This window comes from Thermobia domestica, chromosome 17 (assembly GCF_964235325.1).
Source record: "Thermobia domestica chromosome 17, izTheDome1.hap1.1, whole genome shotgun sequence".
Taxonomy (NCBI): Eukaryota; Metazoa; Arthropoda; class Insecta; order Zygentoma; family Lepismatidae; genus Thermobia; species Thermobia domestica.
Window position 1 is genome coordinate 136,476,359 of NC_137470.1, and position 18,223 is coordinate 136,494,581.

Sequence of the window (18,223 nt, forward strand, 5' to 3'; positions counted from 1 at the left end):
TAGATTTTCTCTGCGTAATGAATTGCCGAGAGTTGACCATCCTCTTTCTTTATATCGTACAAAGTTCAACTTCCAATATTTTATTCCTCCATCAATTTGGGTTTTCTGACTCCCCTCTCCATTTTCTACAGCAATTCAAGTTTTAATTTAAGTGTGAGAACATTTCTCTTATGTTTTGCTGGAGTAGTCATAGCAGCATCACGTCAACAAAGATTTTAAAATGTCTTTCTGCAAACTCAGTATGACGACATACGCGGATCTATTTGCGAGTAGAAGTTTGTTGGCACGAGTACCATCCGAGTAGTGCACCAAAGGGCTCAAGTGATCTATTTCTTAACAATAATTCTCTTAGAGAAAGCTGTTGTGTGAAGCATTCGGGACTTGGCTTCCCAAAGCGAATTGATAAGGAATTCGTCGGTGTTGCAAGAATGCGAACTCACTGCATAATTTTAATATTTCATAGACCAGAAAGTTTGAATTTAGATACAAATATTCAAAAGTGCTGTTGTTTGGTATTCCCAGTTAATTGATTGTCAGTTACGAGAGATCTTACTGTACAGATTCTTGATATTTGAAACTTTTACCTCAATATTATTCTAGTAAGTAACTCATTCACAGAGTGTTTTGACTTGTTCTCATTTGTAAAGTTAAAATCTTGCAATTCCTTATATATGTTTGTGCCTGAAAATGTATTAAGCCCCATAACCTTTTTGTGTCCTTTCTTTCAGAGACCACAAGAAGGAAGAAGCCTGTGCTTGCCCGTCGGATCTGAGCTGTGGTGAATGTACTACCAAGTACATTGATATTCCCCAAGAATATAACTATCCAGAGACAGCAGCAGTGTATCTCGAGCAAGATTTCACTCGTCCACGCTGTGACAAGTTAGAGACCATTCACGAATTTCCGTTTTTTAAAAATGGCACTCTAAGACTGATGGGTAAGAAGAGGCAGCGGTATCTGGTAATGAAAGAACCAAGTACAGGCAATCCAGAGGTAAAAATGTCCAATACGGATGTATTTTTGAAGGAAATGGATGATAGAACAAACATTGCGAGGTTAGAAGGAATGAGAAGACACAGAGAGGTGCTTCAGTACCACCAAGCGGCAGCCGAGAGACGTGCCAGAATTTTGGCTCCTCTTAAGAAAAAGAATGCTGAAAATAAACCTGTTTGCGGACGAAACTCATTAGATATTTCTCATGCTGATGAAGTCATAAGGTGTATACAAAAGATCAAAATGAATCTCCGTCGAAACCCAGAATTCAGTGGAGATGGCTTGGAAACACAATACCAGTCATGGGATAAAATTTCCAGAAGAACAAAAATTCCGTCTCCTCGTGGAAATGAAATAAGAGAAAACCTACAAGTATCTGCTAAAACTAGCACAGTGGAAGAACCTCAAGCATCTGTTGATTATACCAGAAGTAAAGAACGGGTGTTATATACCGAAAATATCGTACAAAGACGAATTCTATTACCTGGGGAAATTGCCAAGGGAAGAGAACCAAAATTAAATACTGAAAACTTTATAAGACCACAATATTTTGATAAAAGTGAACCAGAATCATATACTAAAACTTTCATAACAAGACGATCGCAATCGCCTGATGAAAATAGTGAGGGAAGAGACACAAAATTAGATAATAAAAATATCATAAGAAGACCGCTACAATCTCCTAACGTAAACAATAGAAGACAAGAAACACAAATGCCTGATGAAAATATCGTAACAGGTCTGCCCAAATCATGTGGTGAAAGCTGTGGAAGAGAACTACAATCATCTAATGATGATATAGTAAGAACATTACTCTCAGCTGATGAAATGAACAGACAAAGAGAGCCAGAATTATCTGATGGAAATATCACACGAAGATCAAGGTCAGCTTTTGAATATAACAGAGAAAAGGGAACAGAATCATTTGTACCTATCACACAAAGACTACAACAATCAGTTGATGAAATGAACAGACAAAGAGAGCCAGATTTATCTGATGGAAATATCACACGAAGATCAAGGTCAGCTTTTGAATATAACATAGAAAAGGGAACAGACTCAGATGTACGTGTCACACGAAGACGACAACAATCAGTTGATGAAATGAACAGAGAAAGAGAACCAGATTTATCTGATGGAAATATCACACGAAGATCAAGGTCAGCTTTAGAATATAACAGAGAAAAGGGAACAGAATCATTTGTACCTATCACACAAAGACTACAACAATCAGTTGATGAAATGAACAGACAGAGAGAGCCAGAATTATCTGATAGAAATATCACACGAAGATCAAGGTCAGCTTTTGAATATAACAGAGAAAAGGGAACAGACTCAGATGTACGTGTCACACGAAGACGACAACAATCAGTTGATGAAATGAACAGACAAAGAGAGCCAGATTTATCTGATGGAAATATCACACGAAGATCAAGGTCAGCTTTTGAATATAACAGAGAAAAGGGAACAGAATCATTTGTACCTATCACACAAAGACTACAACAATCAGTTGATGAAATGAACAGACAAAGAGAGCCAGATTTATCTGATGGAAATATCACACGAAGATCAAGGTCAGCTTTTGAATATAACAGAGAAAAAAGAACAGACTCAGATGTACGTGTCACACGAAGACGACAACAATCAGTTGATGAAATGAACAGACAAAGAGAGCCAGATTTATCTGATGGAAATATCACACGAAGATCAAGGTCAGCTTTTGAATATAACAGAGAAAAGGGAACAGAATCATTTGTACCTATCACACAAAGACTACAACAATCAGTTGATGAAATGAACAGACAAAGAGAGCCAGAATTATCTGATGGAAATATCACACGAAGATCAAGGTCAGCTTTTGAATATAACAGAGAAAAGGGAACACAATCATTTGTACCTATCACACAAAGACTACAACAATCAGTTGATGAAATGAACAGACAAAGAGAGCCAGAATTATCTGATGGAAATATCACACGAAGATCAAGGTCAGCTTTTGAATATAACAGAGAAAAAAGAACAGACTCAGATGTACGTGTCACACGAAGACTACAACAATCAGTTGATGAAATGAACAGACAAAGAGAGCCAGAATTATCTGATGGAAATATCACACGAAGATCAAGGTCAGCTTTTGAATATAACAGAGAAAAAAGAACAGACTCAGATGTACGTGTCACACGAAGACGACAACAATCAGTTGATGAAATGAACAGAGAAAGAGAGCCAGATTTATCTGATGGAAATATCACACGAAGATCAAGGTCAGCTTTTGAATATAACAGAGAAAAGGGAACAGAATCATTTGTACCTATCACACAAAGACTACAACAATCAGTTGATGAAATGAACAGACAAAGAGAACCAGATTTATCTGATGGAAATATCACACGAAGATCAAGGTCAGCTTTTGAATATAACAGAGAAAAGGGAACGGACTCAGATGTACGTGTCACACGAAGCCGACAACAATCAGTTGATGAAATGAACAGACAAAGAGAGCCAGATTTATCTGATGGAAATATCACACGAAGATCAAGGTCAGCTTTTGAATATAACAGAGAAAAGGGAACAGACTCAGATGTACGTGTCACACGAAGACGATATCAATCAGCTGATGAAATGAACAGAGAAAGAGAGCCAGATTTATCTGATGGAAATATCACACGAAGATCAAGGTCAGCTTTTGAATATAACAGAGAAAATGGAACAGACTCAGATGTACGTGTCACACGAAGACGACAACAATCAGTTGATGAAATAAACAGACAAAGAGAGCCAGAATTATCTGATGAAAATATCACACGAAGATCAAAATCAACTCTTGAGTTTAGAAGCCGGGGAGAAACTCAGTTCAAAGGAGTACGTATCATACGTAGACGACAGCAATCATATGATGAAATGAGAAGACAAAGTGGGCCAGAATTATCTTATGAAGATGTATGGAGACCAAAATTTGGGTTTGAATATAGCAGAAGAAAAAATACAAAATCAGACGTACGTATCACACGAAGACGACAACAATCAGTTGGTGAAATGTACAGACAAAGAGAGCCAGAATTATCTTATGAAAATATCACACGATCAAAATCAACTCTTGAATTTAGAAGACGGGGGAAAACTCAGTTCAAGGGAGTACGTATCGTACGAAGACGACAGCAATCATATGATGAAATGAACAGACAAAGTAGACCAGATTTATCTGATGAATATATACGAAGATCAGAATTAGGTTTTGAATATAGCAGACGAGAGGAAACGATATCAAACTTACATATCACAGAAAGACGACAACAATCATGCGGTGATATGAACAGACAAAATGAACTAGAATTGTCTGATGAAAATACACAGAGACCAAAATCAGCTTTTGAATATAACAAGCAAAGGGAAAGGGAATCAGATGTTCGTATCACACGAAGACGACAACAATCAGTTGATGAAATGAACAGGCAAAGAGAGTCAGAATTATCTGATGAAATTTTCAAGCGAAGACCAAAATCAGCTCTTGAGTATAGAAGATTAAAGGAAGCAGAATTAGATGTGGTGCATATCACACGAGGACGACAGGAATCAGCTGATGAAATGAACAGACAAAAGCATTTAGAATTGTCTTATGAAAATTTCATAGGAAGACCAAAATCAGCTTTTGAATATAATAGGCGACAGCCATCAATTGATAAACGAAGAGGACCAGAGTTTGTTGCAAATTTCGTAGCAGGACAATCTCAATTGGCTGGTGATACTGTCAGAAGAAGAGGACAGATATCTATGGAAAGTATAATAAAAGTTAGTGAAGAAGAAGAAATTAGAAGAAATCAAGAATTATACGTTGGAAATATAACAGCAAGACGACCCCAATCACGTAATGAAAATATCAGAAGAGAACAAGGATTATATGCTGAAAATGTCACAGTAAGACGACCACAAGCATGTAATGAAAATATCAAAACAGAATCGCAATTACCTCCTGAAAACAACAGAAGAGAAGCGGAATTATTTGGTGGATATGTCCAACAAGAACTGTCAGAATCATCTAGTGATAGCTATAAATCAATAGACTAAAAGACAGTACATTGTTAGTAATATTTTTTGTAAATTGAAAGCTAACTATTTGGGTGATATCTAAATTTAAGTGCACGTTCTTGTCTATTTGATTTTGCGGTATATCGTAAGTTTGATTAGTTTCTTAACTAAATAATTTATTTGTCTTATTTTATCTTTATTTATGGAATTTCCTGCAGAATTTAATAATCCTTACATGTTTATTGTCGATTCAGTAGTAGTAATAGTAATTAAAATTTTCACTGTAGTCCATACAGAAAGCATTAATTTGTTTGGTTTTCTAACTCTGTACAGGAAATATAGACATTTGAAGCATTATGTAAAATTACATAAGTTAAATCTATTTCGAAATATGAAGTACCTTAAATATAACTGCTAACTGAAGTAAATGAAGTTGATCATTATATAACATCAGTTTACCGACATAATCGACTCAATTACTTACTATTGAATAGCTTTACTATATAATCAAATTTTAATACACTATGCTCCAGGTTATAGAAGCAGTCACACGAATAGTTAGGGTTTAATTTGTGATCCCTAGAACAGTTTTCTGTTTTTTTTTAAGCTTAAATTTTATTACAAAATTCTAGATGATGTTAATGTTAAAAACGAATGAACTAATTGACGATTTATTTGTTGGACCTCAGACAATAGTGCCTGAGTCTTTAACTTAGTAATTAAACCCTTTCACATCCACTGGTTACTTTAGCACTAAATCAATAGATTTTTAATTCGAGTTTCCTATTTTAGTACTGTGATAAAAGATTTTATACTTATAAGAATATACTGTGATATTTATGTGAAAATTAGGTTAAAAGCATGCAATCATATCGAAATCATATTAACATTGATATAATTGTCTACTATTCTTCTGACTTTGTTTCTTATATATTGAGAAAGGCAAACATTGATAAATTTGACTACAAATCTGTTACAAGTCACAAATTACATTTGGTTAAAGATTTAACATGTAATATGTTTCTAAAAGAGTTACTTAAAATTGTGGTTTGTCTTACTAGGAAATTTTCATTAGTGAAAACGTTTAAAATGTGTGCAGTCACACGAATACATGAAAGGTCTTTCCCTGATGTTTATCATGATTATCATTAACTTATAATTTATCCAAAATAAAAAATAATCAAATTTTATGTTAACTAGTATAATATGTAACATTATGAATCAATTTGGAAACACGCACTTTAAAATTTAGTGTTTTAAACATTAGTATAATTATGTTGCAACAAAATATATTGGAAATGACCTTTCAAGGAGTAATTATATGTAAAAACCAAATGTGTGACACAGAGTTATCCAACATTTCATACTCCTGTTTCATATAATTGTGATATGTATATATATATATATGTTTTAGAAATTACTTTTAATGAATTGTATACAGATTGATTCCTCAAATGGCTTTTAGATGCCAATTTATCTTTTATATATTTTGATACTCCAAAATAAACTTTTCTAGTAATATTTCCATAGTTATCACCTGCTTTCAAAATGTTTTGTTACTACATACATAAACGAGTTGACTATATTCATAAATCGATTTCTATACTTTGTTGTACCCAAAAATAATATGATCATATTCTGTTAAAATGTCCAGTTAATTTTGATACAAAAGTTACCTAGCTCAATAGCTATTAATGTCAGTAGTAAGTAGTCGCAGATTTAACCTAAAATTTCGAGTTATTTGAATCTCATTTGTGAGAAGCTCACGTAATATTAAAATTGTAAAAAGTATATTTAAAAATGTTGATTCTTAAATGTATATTTTTATATAAATTTGTAGTTTTATATCTAATAAATCAAGTCATAAATTAGTTTAATTTTAATTTCTACACTTCCATATTATTGTGAAAGGCAGTGGCGTACGAAGAAGCTCGTAAAGAGGGGGTTCAAACTTTCAAGTTCATATAATTTAAGGTGTGTGTATTACATATCTTAATATAGTAAATGTATATTTGTTCATATCTTGCTCAAGGGAATGGGTTAAAACCCCGAAACCTGCATTGCGTGCATCACTAATTAGTAGTAAGAGAACTATTCCATTTACTTTACAATAACTAATATTTATATTTAAAAGGAGTGTTAAAATGAAAAATGTTCAACTATATATTTTAAACATCATGTACAATTGCCTGCAAAAAAAGACTATATATGTGTTTATTAACAACGAAAAGTGCCCCTTGCCTTGATTAAGAGACATTGCGATGCTAAAGCACTCCCGACAATTGTACTCAAATAGCTTAATTACTTCTAAAGTTATCTTCTAAAGAAGATGCATGACATAATAATGTTTTACTATGCCGTTCACTCTCTATAACTTTTGCTAATTATAAAACTGGTGAAACTAGAATTGCAATATTCATCTGTGGATAGAGTAAAAAATTATATGTTTTGGAAATAGTTCAAGTGCACCAATATTTGGTGGTAGTGAACAGTATACCTTCAGGTAGTAGTCTTCGAGTTCTTAAGTTACAATTCACTGATTAATCACCACTGAATGTACACGGGAGACACATTTGAGATTTCGCTTTGCTATTGGGATGTCCTGCGTCCGATCATCCTGACAGAAGTTTCTTAATATTCTTCCCAGTCTCATTGAGCAAATGTTTGGTAGACTCTTTTAAAAAATAAAGCGAATAGCCTATACTTATTTATTTGCTGTTCTACATCGTTGACTACAATAAGATTTTTTCACAGCTATATCTACGAGGGGCATTCAATAAGTAAAGAGACAAATTGCTATAGCTCAATAAAGATTTTTTTCAAAATTAAGGCTATTTTTCAATATAATCACCCTTTACAGTTATGCATTTGTCCCATCTTTCTTGCAGCTTCCTAATTCCCTTGGCGAAGAAATCTTTCGATTTACCCCGAAGCCACCTTTGCACCGTCTGGGAACCTATCTGGCACACGTTTTTCTGTACTTTAAAATGTTCCTAATGACATTGTGAACAGTTCCAACACTTACTTGAACTTCCTCAGCTATCATTTCAACAGTAATTCTTCTGTTATCACGAATAAGTCCGTCAATCCTCGATTCCAACGAAGAACCAGAAACGTCCACTGGACGTCCACATCGGGGTTCATCACCTTGTTCGGCCACTTTTAAACCGATCAACCCACTTGTACACATTCGCACGGTTCATACAACTGTTACCGTACTGTTTCAACATTCGAGAAAAAAATTCACTTGGTTTTACACCTTCTGCGACTAAAAACCTAATGACTGAGCGCTGTTCTTCTAAGGTGCAATCTTCTAGAGGACTTGCCATGATGAATTGATATTTTTGAAGTTATGTTGACATAAAATTACGAAACAGCAGATCAGAGCATATCCCAAGGTTGCCAGCTAACACCCCTGAAACAAAAAAAAAAAAAAAAAAAAATTGATTAGTGTTAAAAATATAGACTGTCTCTTTACTTATTGAATGACCCTCGCATAATAAAATTAACAAATGAATTGCTTTAGAAAAAATATTTTTTGTTGACAAGATGAATCTGCAATTTGTACCAACGTTTCTGAACAGTAAAGGAGTGTCTGTATATGATATGTTTAATTTCAGTTTGGTGCTTCTATTAAAATTCAGTGCCTTTTATTACTAAAATAGAATTACAGCTAAATCTTGTACGAATTAAAATCCAGGTTGGTTTAGAAAAGACGTCTTCCATAGTTACGAAAACAAAACCTGGGTTAGTCTGGTTTTAATATTGAAAAGAGACAATTCGAAGTGAATTTACAAAATTGAAGTTACCAATCTCATATTCGTTGAAAAAAAATACTAAGTTTTTTGTAAGACGATTTCAGTAGTCTCTCCTATTTTTTTCGGTAGCTTCTTGAACTGCTGAGTCCAGTGTAGCAGTTCAAGAAGTTACTGAAAGAAGTAGCAAAGGCTGCTGAAATTATCTAACATGTTTTTGTTTAAGAATACAGGGTTAATAATTTTAATGTCCCATAGCGTCTATGAATAAAGAAGTTTAAAGCAATTTTCTTTCTCAGAACGATGTTCCAGTTAGTACAACGAAGGTAACAATAACTTAGAAACATTTTTCGAAAAAAGCTAGAGGCAGAGGTATTAACTATAATGTCTAAGCAAAGTGAAAGTTAGTAAGTTGCTTGGGGAAACGTTGATGTAAGAAAGCAAATTGGGGGAATAAAATAAAAAAGACTCAGCAAAGCCTAAGATTAATGGACTTTAAGAAGAACCACTATTGGATTTTCATTTCTGCGGCGGAAAAAATCAGATTGTTTAAAACCATATAACGTATTATTTTATTTGTTTGGTGCGATTGAAATGTCCTAAAACGTGCCTCACTTTCAAATATGCGGAGTCTTCAAAAAGTTACGCAACCTTATTGGAAAATATTTCGTATTATTACTTCTTACGTTTTTACTGTCTTTTCAAGGAATATAGTGAACACGCGACTACATGATATGGCACACCAATCGTCAATTTTCGATAAATGCAGAGGCAACCCCTTTAACACTTGTGGGTTGTTAGTGGCTCAAACCCGAGAATTTTGGTCATTAATGTATTCATCCAGATGGAACCATATCTCATGAGTCTGGCACTAATAATTGAGTTCCTTCGTTTGTTGTTTTACAGATTCCATGAACCAACGACGATAGTCTTTTCGAGCATCCATGTTCTCAAGCAGCAGTTGTTGGACCGCTCTAATAATTTCAAACTTTCGCAAGGCCGTGTGTGCACTGCAGAGCCTGGACAGGCTCTAAAGTCATCGCACTGACGTTTTTGAATTCATAACATATACATCTTTCACATCGATCAACTATTATGTTTATAACCTATGGCCAGTACTTCCACTACACCATCTGTCTCCTTCTCTGTGTGGGTCCTCTGAGTCAATGCATAACTACTGGTGCAGATGTGTTCTGTCACAATGAATATACGCTGTTGCAAGGAATATTCAATAGCTGTTCAGTTATTCAGCTCCTATAAGGAAACAGAAACCATTCATGAGATTCCCTCTAACGGTGCGTAACTTTCTGAATACACCCTATATGTATATTTACCAACATTATCTGTATCTAGGTATAATCAAAGTAGTCTCCATCTAAACCCCCACACTTTTTCTGTCGCTCAGTCAACGATTTTTTATTCTATAACGATGGAAGTCGATGATGATACGAGATGAAATGAAGCCCTCAACCGGATGTTGTACCGCCCAGTCATCAGAGAAGTTCTTTCCTGTGAGGAAATGATTGATATACCGGGAGGTGGTAGAGAAGTCCACGGTGCAGTTTCACACTACCCTGTTCTACGACACACTGCAACCTGACTGACTGGGCAGACCAGCCTGCCTTCAGAGCATGCACGGATTTTGTAACGTCGTCGTGTGACCTTCTCCATCCATTTGTTGTTACAGAAAGTGCCTTTCCACCAGATGTAAAATCAAGCATTTCAATCTCTCAAGCCCAATAATACGATACTACTCGCACCCTCGTCCAGCCATAATTTAACAAATTATCAAAGTGAAGTCAATATAGGAAATTTGTATGCACATACACACAATCATGCTCAACCCACCTGTCTTTGAAAAGCCTTATTTTTTTATCCGCGGATGAAATTAGGTCAAACAAGTGTGAATCTTATAGTAGTGTAGATTGCGAGCACCGAATATTCACAATACTATGTAAAAAAAAAAAAATAGCCCTTCATATTCACCAATATAAACATGGAACATGGAACATGGCAGTCATCTTCAGCTGACTTGAGTCTGAGAAAGGTTAAAAAGATAAAAATATCTAGGATGGAGAAAGGAAAAAGGTTACTCGAAGTAAACGAACCATTTTGGACGTAAAGTGCTGAAAAACTGAGCAGATACGAGCTAAACGTTACAACATTGGGACACAGTACATCCGAACTAGTAGCTATGCTTTGAGCCAGAGGATCTACACAGAGAAATACGGGACAGATGCCACAAACAAATCCCCAATCAAGTGGCTGTACAACAAGTTCCAGAAGACCAGTAGTGTAGTGGTGCATCGAGAACCTGTCGACCAATGCTGTTAACAGAAGAACAGTTGGTCTATGTGCAAGCTGTATATGTTGTGCATCTTAAAAGCCAGTGTGACGATTTTCGAGCCAGTCCGGAATTTCCATTGGCAGTGCACAAACTGTTCGAAACTGTACCTCTATAAAGTTAGAGCGGTCCAGCAACTGCTGCCTCAAGACATGGATACCCGGGAAAACTATTGTCGTTGGTACATGGAATCTGTAACGCCGGAAGGAAAAGAGCTCAATGATTGGTACTGGACAGATGAGACATGGTTCCAACATTAATGCCCAAAAATTCTCGGGTATGAACCATTGGCAACTCACATGTGCTAAAGGAGTTCCCTGTGTATTCAAAGAAAATTGGCATTTGGTGTGTCATTACACGTAGTCGCGTCTTCATTACATTCTTTGTAAAGATAAAGAATGGTCTCTGGACGGTATGTGGCAATGGTTAGAGAATTTGGAGCACACGTGGTTTCAACAGGACGATGCCACAGCTTACACGGCTGCAAATATAGTGTGGTACTTGGAAGAGTGTTTTTCAGGACGACTGATCTCAAAGGAGTTATGGCCACCATTTTCTCCTGATTTATCGTCTGCAGACTTTTTAAAAGGGCTTCGTCTACATTATTCATTCTAAAATTGAAAGACATTTATCGTTGCTGTGTTGATATTTCACAGATAAAGTTTTTCAGCAACATAGTCTGTCGTATTCACTTGTGTGAAAAGGAAAACAGCAGTCACTTTCAGCACTTAATGTAGAAAATGTAAAAAATAAGAATGTTTTCCTAGAAGGTTGCATAACTTTTTGAACATCCTGTGCAATTCGGAGAGTATACAAATAGTGGATTATTGAAACAGGAAAAACTGAATAGGGCTTTATTTGAGAAGAATTTGTCTTACAGATATAAAATATGTGGTAGGAAGTGCAAGAGAAATAGGTAGAATATGATTGAAATTGATGTGCGATAGTAAAGATTGTATTTTTTAGTCAAGAAAAGGGATTAGAAGATAGGTTGGTTAATTTTGAGTTTAGTGTCCAGTTCAGCACCGTGGTTATATGAGACATGGACCTGCAGCTTACGTGGAATTCGAACCACATAAGCTCCCACCGGGAAGAGATTAGAGAAGAATGTGTGAATGGATACTTCCCAATTTGCGGGTAGATATTTGTCCTTCATGATAGAGTACTTGTGATGATTGGGATGATGATGGATATTTTACGAGGAGGAGTCCGAAAGTAAGATTCCCCAGGCGACTCTGGCCAGAGGTGGGGATGTGAGACCAAAAATAGCATGTGACGTTAAAGATCAGACACACCTTTATTTTTCCACGTAAGTACTACGTACATTGAGACATTTTGTCACACCGGTCTTTAAGCTTCAAAAATCCTTCCAGGAAAAATTCAGGGTTCTACATACGAAAGAAGCGTCGAACAGCTTCTGTGACTTGAGCATTGCTTCCAAAGCGCCTGCCACCGAGAATCTTCTTCAAAGCTGGAAAAAGATAGAATTCGCTGGATGCGAGATCAGGACTGTATGACGGCTGTCTTGTTTACTCCTTGCTGTTCGCTTTCCTGGGGAACACGAGAGGGGAAACTAATTTTTTGACTCCCTCCCGTAATTCATTATCATTCATCTTATGGAATATTTTATTGAATGGAACCTGATATTATGGGAACTAACGTTTTATTCAAATATAAAATATTTGAGGTGGACAAACGTGTGTCGTGGATTTTCTTGGTCAGTCCTACATTATCCCTTCACTTTATCCATTTCAGCAAAAACTTTAGTCATTGTACCATCATCTTGTCCTGCAAAACATAACTACCAAAGGTTCAATTTACCGTTGTATTGTCGGCAAACGTCTATTTTAGCGCCTCTAAGGATCTTTTAATTGCAGTCAGTAAATAAAACTCTACTTCAACCTATTTTGTATAGGCAATCATATAGAAAGCAAAATTAACTTCCTTGATAAACAATTCAACCCTTTCCACCTTGAAACTAGACCATGAGTGTATTTTTTATAAGAAATTTCTCTTTGGTGGGAAATGCTTATTTCGCTCTGCACTTAGGGTGAAAATAATTATGCCCTATAAGAGGCACATTTTAAACGTTGTATTTCCATTCATTGTTAGCCTTTATATTCCTGGTTGAATGTTATGCTAAAGTATCAAAATCTATTATACAGTGTGGGATAAAAAGGTAATTAAAACCGAAACAAGATCATACAAACCAGAAAATGTTTAAAAATTTTCATAAAATTAAACTATAACTTGTTCTTTGTATCGCTTTGCTATTACTGTTTTGTTATCATATTCATCTTCAATCGAATAGGATCTGATGTCACCATGATTTGAAATCGCCACTCACATAGCTACTTTTGTCGAATGAAATGACTTTGCAGGCCCGTATTTAGGTAAGTGCTATTCTGTGCTCGAGCACAGGGGGGCAAAATTTTGTAGTTTTTTTTTTTTTTTTTTTTTTTTAAGATTCACAATAAAGTAATATTTAAAACTAGTAACCCGCAAAGTTTCGCGCAAGCGCGAGAAAATATGTTAATGTGTTTAATTCTCTCTAATTACAGTAGTTACTAATTAGCTACCTTATCTGATTATTTTTTAAAAAGTCATCCACTCTCACTCTCACCCCAAGGGGTGACGACGAACTTGAACATCATGAAAACTGATACCGTTAAGCTCAGCGACCTCGAAAACTTTGAATTCAACACTAATATCTGTCGTTTTCGAATACTTTTAAAATCTCGCCCCCTCCCTGGGAAGTGGAGTATGACCTTGGAATTGAATTGGATTAAAATTGTCACTATTCATCTCAGCGACCACAAAAACTGTTAATTCAACTCTAATATTGGTCATTTTCGACTATTTTTATAATGCCCCTATTGTTATCCTTATGAGGACTTTGTACCCCATATCTGAGCTCAGATGTGACCTAGGGACCTGGAACAGGTTATTTGGATCATTTCTCTGAGAGTTTTAAAAGATATTAAAATTTCATGTTTCAATCTATTATCGTTCATCTATCTAACACCACATCTTAATCACTGAGAGAATTAGACAATTTAAAATTATGTTGTAACTTGTAATACCTAAACTGCTACTCAACAAGAGCTGGTATGTTTGCAAAATTACGGCTTGTTTCCGTGTTTGAGACATAAATTTGTGCCATGGGAGGGGCGGCCAATTATGTAGAGCACAGGGGCGCACAATATATAAATACCTGGCCTGGGTCTTTGTGGCCACTCATTGAGCCTCTCCGAGCCCAAACGTTTTTGTTTGTTTAGCAGGGACGGCTTTAGGATTTTAATTTTGGCTAAGCCCACTCCCTCGCTTATGGATATATACACATATTTGTTAGATTAATGACAATAGGAAATTACTTTTACAGTAGTGGTTGATGCTATTTGTTAAGTAATTATCTACCAGTAATACAAATGATGGAAAATATATTTACTCTTTATTATATCTTTTAGCGTTTATATATTTTCCAAAATTTTTGGGTAGGCCTACCCGCTAAAGCCGCTATTGTTGTTTAGGTGACCACTTAGAACACGACACTCATCAGAAAGCCACCAACTACCCATATAGTGTGGATCCTCATATACATTTGCTAAAAACACGTCCACAGTATTGCAAGCGAGCACTCTTGAAGTACCTGTATTCAGGGTGGCGACGAACCAGGAAAAGTCAGGGAATTTAGTTTCATTTGATTTGATTGAGTTGCTGAGTTGATTTTAGTTTAGCGTCCCGTTCAGCAGCGAGGCTATATGAGACGTGGACCTACTGATTAACGTGGAATCCGAACCACATGAGCTCCCGCCGGGAACCGAACCCGGGTCTCCTACGTTAAAGGCGCGTACGCTAACCGCTTAGCCACGAATGAGCTCTTGATTTGATTGAGTTTAGCATCCCTTTCAGCAGCGAGGCTATATAAGACGTGAACTTACAGCTTAACGTAAGATCCGAATCACATGAACTCCCACCGGGAATCGAACCCGGGTCTCCCACCAAAGACGCGTACTCGAACCGCTTAGCCACGAGAAAGTTCGTCAAGGAATTTGAAAAGAGCGGGAATAGTCAGGAAATTCTGGGTTTGATCATTTTATATGTTACCCCATTGCACTCTCCCTAGATGTGCTAAGGGGTTCTTACAACCACTGAGAGTTGGACTTAAACGGCGTCAGGACTGCCACCAATTAAATTAGCGACGCTGAAACTTCATGCCATTATTTCACCACCCGGTGCTAAAGGAAGCTTAAGTCCCACTAAAACGGTATCGGAAGTCCACGATTTATATAAGCGACCACAAAAACTATTGATTCGACACTTATGTCGGTTCTTTTTGGTCATTTTCATATGTCTTTCTCTCCTTTCCTAGGACTGCTAGGTGACTCTTATCCAAACTGGGTGCTGATCTTGAACTTAAAGGGCTCTAGAACTATCACTGATCAACTTAGGGACCCCAAAAATTATGAATTCCACAGTAACATCGGTCATTTTCAATTATTTTTACATGTCACTATTCTCCCTCTTCCCTCAGAGAACTAACGAGGTTCAATTTGGAATTAAACGGCATGGGAACTGTCACTGTTGATCACAGCGACCCCGAAAACTACGGATTCGACACTAATGTCGGCTGTTTTCGATTACCTTTAAATGTCATCCTTCCTACTATCCCATCATCCAGTTGTGGTAGGTTTTTTTCCCCTCACTTAGGGGCTCAGCTGGACTTAAAGGGTATCGAAAGTGTTGGCTGAGCTCAGCTCAGAATCAGCTCGTGGTCGCTGAAAACTATGAATTTGACACTAATATTGGTCGTTTTCGATCATTTTTATATATTTCCCGCTCCCACTCTTGCTAGGTTTACTAGGAGGTCTTACGCAGACAGTACTCTTTCCCAGACTATAAGTAGGCCTAATACGTGTTCAAATTTGATTAAAATTGCTTCAGGCGTTCAAGAGTTAGAGCGGTTCAGACAAGAAATATTTATTTCAAATATTTTATTTTTTCATTGTTTTGAATGTTATAACCAGGGTTTCTCAACCTGGGGGTTGCGAGAAGGTTTTGTAGAGTCTTGAACTTAAATAAACGGAAGAGATAATTGTAATTAGAATTTGATACTGGAAAATATTTTTTAATATTATTTTGAATTTTGTTCTGATAGATAGGTTTTTATTTTAATACATAATGTTAAGAACAACAAAAAATAGGTCTACTAAACGTTTTTAACAGGTGCAGAGTTGTTCAAAAATCGATTTAAATGAGAGGTACGATGTGAAACTAATGAGAACTGCATATTTAAATACCAGAAAAATACAATTGCAACAAAACCTGCATATTGATATACAATTAAAATTAAATACTAATGAGATACCAGACCATGGTTTGATTTCACTAGCGCGGCCATGTCCGGTTCAACCTTCGTGACGCACATCATCGAGCCATTTTCAACTGTTAAACGATTTGTCTTTGGTTTAATGCTTACCATGGAAGAAAAAGTACTTTCGCTCAGGTACACTCCAGCAAATGGAATTATTACTTTTAAAGCAGCAGACACGCCATACCAGGATATTCTCTCCTCTTCAGCCAGAACTTGTCCAAGTCTTCGTTACAGAAAACCAGTTACAAGGACTTGTCGGTGTTAATCCATTCGCTTTTATGGAAATTATTTTATCCACTATGTTCAGGAAATGAATTCTACTATTATAGAAATGGATGGATATCGTGAGATCTCCGCAATAGGTATATTAAGAATCCCACACAAGCTTATTACAAACCAGAAATTATAAGGGAGTTGGTGGTAAGAGGATGTCATAAAATGAGGGTCGTGATAGGAATTAGATTGAGAACCATTGCTATGCCAAAATTTTGTCGCAACCCAAAACCTGCCGCCTTGTGCAAGTACACATGTTGCATATATAGTAGAGCCGCCCCTACACCAAGTGTATATGAAATGTCGTTCTACAATATAAAATGGAATCCCAACAACCATAACATGTTCAATACTCTTTTACTGAGAATCGAAGCCAGCTGCCCGTACACCAAAGGTACGCACGCTACCCACTAGACCCCCACTAGACTAGTGGGGAGGGCTATAAATTAGTATTCTAGCTACATATTCTGGAGTATATACTTTGTTACTACTATTATAAATTTCTCAATTAAGAACAAAAGTTATCGTTCATTGATTTTAAGCAAATCTTGATTAGGCTAAAATTGTTTCGTGAAAATTTCGTTAAGTTCAAAGCAAATTATTTATTCGCCAGACTTTTATTTCTAATCGCCTTGACTATCTGACGCTTGGGACTTTTCGAGCCTAAACAAGGGGAATATTGACAGAAATTCATTACATATTAAATGTGTTGTTACTTTGAAACTTCAACATTTTCTTTTCAATAACCTCACACGAAATAGTGTTTTAAGTGGACGAATGTAAGTTTATTTATACTCTTTTTCCTCGTCAGCTTTGAGGTGATTAATGTTTGGTATATGGTGGTACAGTACATTTGCAAAAGACTATATCGTGAAAGTATTGCGCTTTGTATTTTCCGAGGTCCACAAGGGGCAAAAGCAAACTTTTGAAAAGTTCAGCCTTTTGTTAAGTTTTCGTGTATATTGATTTATCTTGTGTAGACTGATTTATCTTATATTGCTTCACTCACCGGAACAGAATATTCTGTTTGTTACTCATCATGACAAATCACATACAATTATAATCAAAGGATATGGTGGATCAATGGGGGAGCACTCGGATCACCTCTAGTCTGAGGGGTTAGAAGTAAAGAAGACTTCTATGACCTCCACGTGTTGCCAACTCCTATCATTAAATTAGTTGTTTTTATAATGTTTTTTTTTTTTTCAGTATTTCAAAGTTTTATAGGATATTTTGATGCACTTTATACCCGTTTATGGTGATTTTATGTTGTTTTGTGCTAATTTTATATTCTTTATGGTGATTTTCTCACATTTATTCCCTTTTTATGGTGATTTCAAGTGTTGCTAACCAAATTAAATTGTTGGAAAAAAATGTGTTCATATATTTTGATATCTAAGAGGACACCACAGGATGAAGGGTATGGTTGTCTTTTATACACAAAACTGGGTCGAAAAT

General features: G+C 36.0%; 1 protein-coding gene across 1 annotated transcript in view; it reads left to right on the forward strand.

Moving 5' to 3' along the window:
• Positions 1–6,890, forward strand: part of LOC145674363 (uncharacterized) — a 28,529-nt gene extending 21,639 nt beyond the window's left edge. The window contains exon 2 of the mRNA XM_081744317.1: positions 729–6,890. Within this exon, the coding sequence (XP_081600443.1) occupies positions 729–5,058 (4,330 nt within the window). The 3' untranslated portion in view covers positions 5,059–6,890. The remainder of the gene's footprint in view (positions 1–728) is intronic.
• The last annotated feature ends 11,333 nt before the right edge of the window (positions 6,891–18,223 follow it).